At 33.4% G+C, this 12648-nt stretch overlaps 1 protein-coding gene across 1 annotated transcript in view; it reads left to right on the top strand.

Annotated features, from left to right (window-relative positions):
• Window positions 1-12648, top strand: part of LOC149796579 (uncharacterized) — a 46196-nt gene that overhangs the window by 19679 nt on the left and 13869 nt on the right. Inside the window, exons 5-7 of the mRNA XM_089960632.1 lie at window positions 4303-4313; window positions 7466-7619; window positions 10303-10471. Coding sequence (XP_089816758.1) covers window positions 4303-4313; window positions 7466-7619; window positions 10303-10471 — 334 coding nt within the window. The remainder of the gene's footprint in view (window positions 1-4302; window positions 4314-7465; window positions 7620-10302; window positions 10472-12648) is intronic.

Here is a 12648-nt window from a genome sequence, read left to right as displayed (position 1 = left end):
GATGCACTTCTGTGAGCAATCACATGAAGCTTACACAAGCAATTTTGAGTCTATGCCACAAAAGAATTGCTGAGGAGAGTTTTGCCAGTGTAGAAAACTCTACTTCAGACTGGTGGCTTGCGTGTGTGTTTTGGATTTTTAATGTACCTTTAAAAAAATTCAATGATGTCACTACGATGTCTTCAGTGTGACAGTTTATAGTGATGTCTATCACTTTGGCATCATGCTGCAGACATGTAGCATAATGTCCCACCAGTCACATTATCCTGACACCAGGCCAACCAGTCCTAACACTAACAGAGCACCAAATGAGGCAGCTGCAGTACCATTTTTTAAGTCTTAGGTATGACTTGGCTGGGGTTCAAACCTGAGACCTCTCACATCTGAGGTGGATGCTCTAACCACTAGGCCACTGGAGTGGTCTAATAATAATAATAATAATAATAATAATAATAATAATAATAATAACAATAGTAGTACATGTAGTAGGATTAGTGCTTGTTGCTGCTGATGCTGATATAGTGGTGTAAACTGAATTATCACATGATAACCATGGTATTTAGGTTTATATACCAATGTCATACATGTTTACTATAGCACATGATGAAATAATGATGTCACAGTACAGCAAAGAAATGATGTGAAGTCATTTCACTGCACTGATTTCTTCAAATAAGTAATTTTTTGTTACTTAATATATAAAATCTTACATCTGTGATCATTCAGAAAAAATTTATGAAACTCATCAAAAATTTGCTCAAATTGCCTCCTTAAATTTATTTGAAATGGAGTACTCATGTAAGATTAGATCATTTATTACTATACATTTGTTTATGGATTAGATTGAAAAAATTATCTTATTATAAAGATGCTAAAAGGCAAATTCAGTTTAAGGTGGGATTTAGTACAATCACACATCCTGTAGAATAAATTATGTAGCATTTAAATCAAGGGTGATTTAAAGGGTGATTCAGTGCAATTGCACATCCTGGAGAATACAGTGAGTAGTATTTGATTTACTGGTAGTGGTAAAAGATTGAAATAATTTTATTTGCTTTTGACAATTTTGCTACCATAACTTTTGTTATCTGCACTGTACTAGCATCTTTTACTTGTACACATTATTGTAATAAATGTTTTGTCAAGTGCTCGAGTAACCTATATACATGTTTGAATATCTTATTCAACTAAATAGAGCAATACTGTGGAGTTTTCCATTCCAGATACTGTGGAGTTTTCCATTCCAGATACTGTGGAGTTTTCCATTCCAGATATTGCTCTCATTTAGCATTAGTGTCCACAGGTTATACACCAGCATTTATTATATAATTCCTATGTGTTCTGAACTGTTTCTTCTTTCAACTTATAACTCAATGATTAAATGCCATATGGTGTATTTCTGAAGTTTTTCGCTTCAGAAAATTCTCTTTTATCATTAATTTAGACTCTACAATTTCAGTGACTTTGATTGCAACTTGGCAAGCCTTGAAAATTTTATTAACAGTGATCTGAAAGTTTTTATTGCCTTTTGTGATATTGGCCATTGCTAGAGTCAACATAGATGTGAACATACATGGCAATTGCTAGATTCATGATAGGTGTGGACAGACATGCCATTACTAGAGTCAAGATAGGCATGGTCACACATGCCATTACTAGAGTCAAGATAGGCATGGACAGACATGCCATTACTAGAGTCAACATAGGCATCCACAGACATGTCATTACTAGAGTCAACATAGGCATGGACAGACATGCCATTACTAGAGTCAACATAGGCATGGACACACATGCCATTACTAGAGTCAACATAGGCATCCACAGACATGTCATTACTAGAGTCAACATAGGCATGGACAGATATGCATTAAGACAAATAATAAATGGATTATTGAAAAATGTTGCCCTGATGAAAAAGGGCTGCACAGGAAATATTTGGCAGGAGTCTTGTCAGTTGAAATGCTTGTTATCACAGACAAATAATCATTAAATTGAGAGAGAAGTAGATGAAATAATACTGTGTTGTAACTGTTTTATACTGCTGTTTGAATAGACAGAATAATCTTATAACTGTTGTATACTTCTGTTTGAATAGACAAAATAATTTTATAATTGTTTTATACTTCTATTTGAATAGACAAAATAATCTTATAACTGTTTTATACTTCTGTTTGAAGAGACAAAATAATATTATAATTGTTTTATACTTCTATTTGAATAGAAAAAGAATAATCTTATATCTGTTTCATACTTCTATTTGAATAGAAAAAATACTCTTATAAATGTTTTATTCTGCTATTTGAATAGACAAAATAATCTTATAACTGTTTTGTACTTCTTTTGAATAGACAAAATAATCTTATAACTGTTTTATACTTCTGTGTGAAGAGACAAAATAATATTATAACTGTTTTATACTTCTATTTGAAGAGACAAAATAATCTTATAACTGTTTTATATTGTTATTTGAATAGACAAAAAGATAAAATAATATTATGTTATAACTGTTTTATATTGCTGTTTTGTTAATAGTCAGATTATACTGTACTAACATGCAATGGCAAGAAAAAGAAGGGGGTGAAGATATCAGCTTGAGAAAAGTCTCAACTCAGCTTCTCTTTCACTGCATATTCGGGTGAAATGAAAAGGCACTGAGGTGACTATTTGCCTGAATCACCCCCTAGAGTGGACCCTAATTTTGTTCAAACATGACAGTTGATAGGTATACAGACTCAAGATTAACAGAGCTATGATGCAGCAACCATCTGTACTTGTTGATAAGATGAATCTGAGTGCAAATTGCACAGATGTAGATCTGCTGTCACATAATGCACCAGCAGATCAGGGTCTGTGCAGTTTGCATGGAGTAATCAGTAGAACAAACAACATAGACCCTGGTATGCATGTGCATTATACTATGGCAGATCAGGATCTTTGTTGTTGGCAGTTTAACTCTACTTATAAGCAAGTATATATGGTATCATTGAACATGACAGAATAGAAGCAGTTGATCATTTTAATGTTGATTAAATGAAGTTTACAGTATGTACTAATGTTTATAATATTTGAATGTGTATTTCATATGACATGCCCATTGAATTTATAATTTTGAGATCATCATTTGTGTGCTTTGGGTTTTTTTGGAGAAGAATTGACTAAATAAATCACACTTCATTGTTGCTCCACCAAGGTTCTGAGGCAGGGATGTACCAGGAGTGGGATAGTAACTTACAACCCTGATTGATAATTACTAAAGATTGGATGTGACAACTTAAGTAGACCTTTGTTCTGTATATTCACTTGTTTAAACTACAAAACAGTATTGTGATATACCCTTGTCTCTCCATTTGTCTGATTAAGTTTTGCATTTAGTTCACTATTTAGTCTCAATAACCGGGTAATCATTTTCTGGACAATACTTCTAGGTAAACAAATAGTTTGAAAATTGCAGCAAAGGTAACTAACAAGAAAGGTAGTTTCTTTATTCTTTTCTAAAATTTAGCATGGAAATAATTTACAAGGTATTATGGGTCATTCAGACTTGAGCCCACCCCAGCAAAAAGACCATATTTGGCCACTGATGTACTAACATAGTTAATGATGTGAGATATTACAGTGCTAATTTAATTGTTTGAAAACGTGGTTGACTATGAAGTGTTCCGTAGTAAAAATGTAGTATGTAGTAGTGTATTAAGGCACCACCGCATAGTAGTGACCATACAGTGACAAGTGAAGGTAGAGTTTGAAAATATTTTTTTTATAAAAATGAATAACAATCATGATATTACCTTCTTTGATAAATATTCTAAGTTTTTTTACATTTTTAATGCCCATTTATTAAATATTATAGTGTTTCTTACATTTTTAGTGTCCATCTGGGTATTTGTTATGGATTTATGGTGTAGATTCTCATTTCTAACAATTGTAGAAGAATCCCCTCCAGATTTATGACATACTTGCAGTTCTCGTACCCTCTCATTTGTGTGTACCCTTCTACTAATATCAGAAATGAAAAGCATTAAAGATATAAAATGCACATTTATCAATTTATAATTTCTAACCTGATCTTTGCCAAGGAGTCTCTAACACTGTCATCTTGTTCACATTTCAGACCAAATGGGAGTTTCTTTACTAACATTGTTGCTGTATATGCATAAGCAAGCTTTTTTTTCAGACAAAAGATGTGATGTAGTTTACTTTCTTTGATAAACTCAAATAATTCCACAAATTTCCATAACTTTTTGAGAGTTACATCCTTTCGAACACATTGATATTAGAGGTACACCTTTTTATTTTGTCTAGATTCTTTCAAGGTATGTACAAATGTTAGTTTTTACTGAAAATGAACTGTTCTAGAAATTGGAAAATGTGAGCAAGCTGACAGTGTTAGGGGACATCTTGAGGCAATCAGGTTAGAAATTATGAGTTCATAAATGAACTATGTTGCATTCATTTTTTATATTTTTGATGCTTTTTGTCTTAAAAATCTGGATGGGGTGGTAGAAGCAAATGGGAGGGTAAGCAGATACCATAGACTGTATTTTTAATGCTCAGATTTGGAGTTCCTTTGTGCATTCTTGATGACTTTGACGCTGAAAGATACATTTTTGTGCATTATGATGAATTTAACACTGAAAGATATTGTACATTTTTGATGACATTGGCACTGAAAGATTCATTATTTGTGCTTTCTTGATGACTTTGACACTGAAAGATACATTTTTGTGCATTATGATGAATTTAACACTGAAAGATATTGCACATTTTTGATGACATTGGCACTGAAAGATTCATTATTTGTGCTTTCTTGATGACTTTGACACTGAAAGATACATTTTTGTGCATTCTTGATGACTTTGACACTGAAAGATACATTATTTGTGCATTATGATGGCTTTGACACTGAAAGATACATTATTTATGCATTATGATGAATTTAACACTGAAAGATATTGTGCATTCTTGATGACATTGGCAGTGAAAGATATATTACTTGTGTATTCTTGATGACTTTGACAATGAAAGATACATTATTTGTGCATTCTTGATGACTTTGACAATGAAAGATACATTATTTGTGCATTCTTGATGACTTTGACAATGAAAGATACATTATTTGTGCATTATGATGAATTTAACACTGAAAGATATTGTGCATTCTTGATGACATTGGCACTGAAAGATATATTACTTGTGCATTTCTTGATGACTTTGACAATGAAAGATACATTATTTGTGCATTATGATGACTTTGACACTGAAAGATACATTATTTGTGCATTATGATGATGTTGACACTGAAAGATACATTATTTGTGCATTATGATGAATTTAACACTGAAAGATATTGTGCATTCTTGATGACATTGGCAATGAAAGATACATTATTTGTGCATTCTTGACGACTTTGACACTGAAAGATACATTATTTGTGCATTCTTGATTACTTTGAAACTGAAAGATACATTATTTGTGCATTATGATGACTTTGACACAGAAAGATACATTATGTGTGCATTATGATGAATTTGACACTGAAAGATACATTATTTGTGCATTATGATGACTTTGACACAGAAAGATACATTATGTGTGCATTATGATGAATTTGACACTGAAAGATACATTATTTGTGCATTATGATGACTTTGACACTGAAAGATACATTACTTGTGCATTCTTGATGACCTTGACACTGAAAGATATATTACTTGTGTATTCTTGATGACTTTGACACTGAAAGATACATTATTTGTGCATTCTTGATGACTTTGACACAAAGATATTATTATGCATTCTTGATGACCTTGACACTGAAAGATACATAACTTATATTTGGAGTTCAAGTCCTGAAGGAGTTGTTGATGAAATTGTGAGAAGGTTCATTTTTCAAAAGACTTTGCTCACTAGAGGAAGCATTAACTAAATATATTCTGTCTATCAGAAAATGAGATCTCCACTGCCCTTTGGGAAGATCTGACAGCAGCCACTTATGGGTCATGTTCTGGTGACCTTTGAATTAGCCAAAGGAAACAGGTTTCAAAAATCTGAAAGTGAATCAAATCATTTCATACACATTGATGTTCTTCATCCATACTGCTCAGTCTCCCAAATGCAAAAATGTAAGAGTTCATCTGATTCACTGATAGAATTAGCAATTATAGTAATAACATAGATCACCAGAACATGACCCCAAAGTGATTGCTGTCAGATCTTCACATAGGAAAGTTGATATCTGTTTTTAATCAGACTGTGCTCTATCATCTTCATCAGGAACAGGAAATATTATTTACCACAGAAGTTACACACTGTTTATATATTTCATGCTGAAACAGCAAAATGTTGTCTGATTTAAAATCTTAATGACTTAGAAATAATATATTTTAATAATATATACATTTAAATTAAATAAAACTTGTTCATAACACATAAATTTAGTAAAACATTTTATACAATCAGATGGTGAATTTTTCTGACAGGCAATATGGCTTATACAATTATTGTTGCCTGTAATGAAATTTGTTTTCATCTAGTAAAATTTGGAAGATATCATACATGTACATAATTTCAAATGTTTTAGGCAAAAATGTTCATTAAGATTTTAGTGACAAATGGTTTCAGATATGGGGGGAGGGGGGGAGAACCACAAAGACATGATCATGCTTGGATGTGTGGCTAGGTGGAGCTCTAGTTAGGAATTAAATAAACTGAGTATTTTACTTGGAACATGCATTTTTTTTAAAATAATGAAATATTTTGTGACCAGCACAAAATAAAACTTGCACCATTAGACAAGTCATAACCATCTAGATGTGAATATTTCTTCTAAGTACAGTATGTCAGATAGATTTGTGACCACAAATATTTCTTGTAAATACGTCAAATAGATCAGTGAACACGAATAGTTTGTCGCATTTCATTCTATTGCTCATTTTGAGTGAATGTTCATACAGTGATCAGGTGGTACCATTTTAAAAGTTCACAGCACATCTGGAACTTGAAATGATTGTATAGTTTATATCAATTGAATGTGCCACCATACAACATGGCCTGTGCTTCTGGTCTGACCAATTTGCTGACAACTTTGGGCTAAATGCTAAAATTTGCATATTTTTAATGTATTTACACATTTCATTGAGCATTTGTATAAACTGAATTATTGACCTTGCAAGTGCAAAACAAGTGTTCCATTAGGCAAAATCCAGATGACCTTTAAATTATTGCATCTTGTTAATTTTTATTGTACCGTTAATATGTTGTTAATTTTTATTGTACCGTTAATATGTTGTTAATTTTTATTATACCGTTAATATGTTGTTAATTTTTATTGTACTGTTAATATGTTGTTAATTTTTAATGTACCGTTAATATGTTGTTAATTTTTATTGTACCGTTAATATGTTGTTAATTTTTATTGTACCGTTAATATGTTGTTAATTTTTATTGTACCGTTAATATGTTGTAGTAAATTGCTCATAAATGTTTTTGTTTTTTGTCTTCAGAATCCAGAGTTGTATGACACGGTTGTATTTGATGGTCCTCCACAGATAGAACAAAAACTCTGGCCATCCCATTGTGTTCAAGAAAGCTGGGGCTCACAGCTACATCCTGATCTTAAGGTATGCCCTGCCTAATTGATGACATAATGTTAATATTTGGTCATAAGAATTGGTAAATGTTAGGAACTTTCACAATTTGCAGAAGTAAATCCAGGATAAACTGTCAAAATTTGGATGCCATGTCACTGATGATGTAATTGATGTTACCATGTTTGCTCGTTTATAAACTGAATCAAACTGCAGATTGCCCAGATCTGCCATTACATAATGCCCTAGTAGATTTTGGTCTATGCAGTTTGTTTAGAGTAATAAGAGGAACAAACAGCATAGATCCTGATATGCCAGTGCAATATGTAAGGGCATTATGTGATGACAAATCAGGATCTATGCTGTTTGCAGTTGAACTCGACTTAGATGTGAGCATGTATGGTACATCATAAAGATATATAAATTTTGCTGTAATTATGGAGCCACAGTGACTCAGTGCTTAGAGTGCTGGATTCATGACAGAAAGGGTGTAGGTTCAAATCCTACCATTGGGCCAACCTGGATCAGCTACCATTGTTGTTGCCTAAGTGCTTAGAGTGTCCACATCGGATGACGGAAGTAGCAGGTTCAAACCCTGTCCAAGTTATACCAAAGATTTATAAAAATGGTACTAACAGCTGCCTCGCTTGGCACTCAGCATTTTAAGTTAGTGTTAGGACTGGTGTAAGGATAATGTGACTGGGTGAGACATGATGCCGCATGTCTGTGGCATGATGCCCCAGTGCTAGATTACACTATATACCATCACACTGCAGACATCATAGTAATTTGACTTAAATTGTTAAAGCTACATTAAAAATCCAAAAACTCACACACACACATGCCATGGTGTGTCCTTGGGGAAGGCACTTTGCTCCAATTGTATTGGCACTAAATAAGGTACATTAAAAATCCAAAGACACAAACATACATTTGCCATGGTGTGTCCTTGGGGAAGGCACTTTGCTCCAATTGTATTGGCACTGAATAACCTACTTGTGTTGCTGTGCCATGAAACAACAAACCAAACCAAATACTGCCTTTAAATTTGAAGTGAACTTTTCACATGTATAGTTTATTGAAAATTTAATAAGCTTTTAAGTAATAGAAATAATGACTTTACTTAATAGAGCATTAATAAATGCATAAAATAAAACAATAAGCTATACATACTGTGGAAGCAATACATTTCCATAAAACAGATGGGTTTCTTTAATTTGAAAATTTGTCTCGCCAATTCATTATAGTGGTAATCAAGTTAGTTAGCGGACCAGTCTTTGCTTTTAAAGAAAATGGTACCAAATGTTAAGCAAAAGAAGCTTTTATTGTTTGACTTGTTGATGAAACGTTTGTATGTGTGTGTGTGTGTGTGAGTCAAAGGAGTAATGTTACTAGCTGTTGCTTCAAGAGCCAGTCCCATTGCCAAGGACTTGTGATTTGTGCCTTTGCTTTTACTTCGTGGTTGAATTTCTTATCTAATACATCTTTCATAAGATATTTCACACACAGACACAATATGGTGTCTGTATAAAACATACTTTACTGTGTGTGTGCATTGTCTTACAGGGCCTTGTTACTTTCTCCATCGTCACACACAGACACATTATGATTATGTATCAAAACATAGTTTACTTTATGTGTGTAGTGTCTTACAGGGCCTTGTTACTTTCTTCATTTAAAAAATTAACAGATCAAAATTATGTACCTCCTATGGGCTGTTTTCCAATGAAAAGCAACAACCCAGAATCTTTGATGCCAAATTGAACAATCAGATATTTCACTGCATTGGTAGAACTAGGCTGAGATATGGTTGATTTTGTTAGAATGGATATTCTAAATGGTTGTCAGACTAGTTCACTGGATTTGTGTCTGGAATATGCAGAAAGTCCAGAATACATAAGAAAAGTTAAATGCAAAAACTGGTGTATCGATTGCAATTTTGTGCAAGAATGCAGAAGTTTGGCAGCAGAGATGTGCATTTGACAGATGCAGCTGGAAAGTGGTTTCAGGTTAGTTCAGTCATATTATGTCATGCTTAGGTTTACATCCTAGATGCTGCCTTTAAATTTACTTTAATATTTCTGAAGTCTACAGAAACTTTATTTAGTTTTTAAATGATACAAATTATGATTTTATAGCAGCATTTGGGTAACAAAGAAATTACTACCTATCTAACAAACAGCTTTTTCTCACAAACCTTGAAGGAAACCTTTCATAATAATTTCATTTTATTTCCATGTTAAATATAGGCAGAAAAATCCCAGAGATTTGACAGAATAAAAAGATAAAACTGTATTTTGAGGTGCAGTATGAAAATGCATGCTCTTGCAGGAGATGTGCAGTATTGTTACTCCAATAATGCTCTCATGTAACCGTGCACCACCATATAATGTCAACAAGACCCTTTGATCTATGGGCCTGTTACCAGTTTCTGTGCTTTGTATATCTGTTTTAATTTATCATATTATTGCAGACACTGTAGTTACAATATAAGGTAAAATAAAATTGCAATTTAAGAATACAAATTCTAACAGACTGATTTGATTGTAATGTCAAAAACTTCTTGTGATAAAATTGCAACTTTTATACGATTTGCTTGTAATGTCCATCATTTTAACACTCATTAAAACCATTCATTTCGGAAGATAGTTTCAAATGAAAGCCTGAAATTTTATTAAGATATATTTTATGCATAAACACTTTTAATATTTCTCAGATTGTTGCTGATGGCTACATGGTTCATAAAGGAACTCTGCCTGATGTTGACAGTTATTCTGCATTCTGGGATAACAAGAAGATGTCTCGTACTGATCTGATTGACATCCTGTCAGAACATCATGTAACTGATATCTACCTCTGTGGTTTGGCTTATGACTTCTGTGTCGGTCAGTATAGCCTAATCTCATTTACTTGACTTTTCTTCCAAATATTGCTCAAATATTGTTGCATGAGCAGGTACATGGAAAGTCATTGAAATTAACCCGTTTATCAGACAAATGACTTTCCAGTTGTGCTCTTATTCATTATCATAATAAATTATTAATAATTGAAGATTTTCTTATATGTTATTTTATTTATATACTTCAACAGCACTGCTTTGTTTCTTGTCAAATATGTTGCCTGATCATAACAAATTAGGAGTGCATCTAATTACCTTACATATCCAGCCCTCCCAGGTTTGAAAAATATTTGTTACATCTTTCTGTTTGTTTTAGTAACAAAAGTGATAAAAAGATGTCTGCTTGCTGATAAGTCTAGCAAAGGTTGTCTGCCCATGGATAGACTGCTTGGCACTAAATCCTATCATTCCCAAGTTACTACAATAAGTTGTTTTTGATCAGCATGCTGTTACAAGAGTCATCACATATACCTTCCGCTTTGTGCTTTTTCACAAATTTGTGAGATCCAACTGCTTTAGTAACCATTTTGAAAATGTTGTTATCATTGCTTTGTCCTGACTTGATGGTAATATCAACATGGGGGTTTCACTAAAAGACTTCTTATGATGTCATAGACCTAAAGAAAATGGTGCCAATGTGAGGTCCAGTATGGCCAGTACAGTAGCCATCTTGAAAATCTTCTTACTGCTACTATTCCTGAATGGATTGTCATATCAAAATAGTTTTTCACTGAAAGTCTTAGGATGTTTATTTGATCCTAAATGAAATTGGTGCCTATCTGTCATCCAATACAATCACCACTGGCCATCTTAAAAACCTTGTTATATGTACTTCTCATACACAAATGGTCATTTCAGGATGGAGTTTTCACTTTAAGACTTCCTATGATGTCTACTTGGTCTTAAATGAAAATGGTGCTGATCCAATATCCAATATGGCCACCATGGAAGCCATCTTGAAAATCTTGTTATTGCTGCTCCTTCTGGATGGATAGTCATATCAACATGGGGTTTTTGATGACAGACTTCTTATCATGTCTAATTGGTCCTAAATGAAAATTGTACCAGTGTGACATCCAATGACCATTTTCAAATTCTTGTTATTTTTACTCCTTCCACATGGTTGACCATATCAGCATAGGGTTTTCACTACAAAACTTCTTTTCCTGTCTAGCTGATCCAAAATAAAAATGATGATGATCTGACAGCCAATATGGCCATCACAGCAGCCACCTTTCAAATCTTATTACAACATCTCTCCTTGAACAGAAAGTCATATTGCCTTGAGGTTTTAAAAGAAGACTTCTTATGATGTCCAGTTGGTCTTAAAGGAAAATGGTGCCACTCTGATGTCCAATATGGCTGACACATTAACCATCTTGAAATCATGTTAGCGTTACTCCGTCAGAATGGAAAATCATATCTTCAAATATTGTTATGTCTGCTCCACTTCTGATACATGGCTAGGGTTTGCATCAATAGGTTCCAAGTTGGTCCTGAATGACAATCGTGCTAGACATGCATCCAATAAGGCTACGGTGACAACTGCCTTAAAAATCATGCTGTCACTACTCCCCATGATTAGATGATCATTATGATATGGTGTTGTCCCCATGACCTAATTGAAAATGGTGTCAGTAGTTGTACTTCCAATATGGCAGCCCAACAGCTGTCTTTAAAATCGTGTTGTCACTACTCCCCCTTAATGGATAATCATTTTGAAATTAGTTTTTCACCAAAAGATATATAATGATGTCTGCTTTGTCCTAAAAAGAAAATGGTGCAAAGCTGACATACATTATGTTCACCACAGGAGCTAATAATGGTTTTATCAGTGGAGAGTATCACAGATGGTTTCTTCACTCTGCAGTTCAAAGAAAGAAATGGCATTATCTTGAACTCCTGGAAATTCTCTTTGCCTAGTAGAGCACCAATCCCTTCGAAGGACTCTTGTTAAAAAATTGTTGTTTGTTAGTTATTTGTTTGATGATAACCATTTAATGTAAATGTGTTTTGCATAAATAAATATTGCCCATTTTCTGTAATGTCCATTGTCAACCATACAATTAATATATAACTATCCTCACCCTCCTTGTGCCCCACCACTTGGGTAGTGTAGAAGAAATTGCACAACATTATGGTCACAGGTACAATACCATAATC

Source organism: Sinohyriopsis cumingii, chromosome 6 (genome assembly GCF_028554795.1).
Source record: "Sinohyriopsis cumingii isolate HCF-2022 chromosome 6, ASM2855479v2, whole genome shotgun sequence".
In the NCBI taxonomy this organism is placed as follows: Eukaryota; Metazoa; Mollusca; class Bivalvia; order Unionida; family Unionidae; genus Sinohyriopsis; species Sinohyriopsis cumingii.
This window is presented reverse-complemented; position numbering and strand designations above follow the sequence as displayed.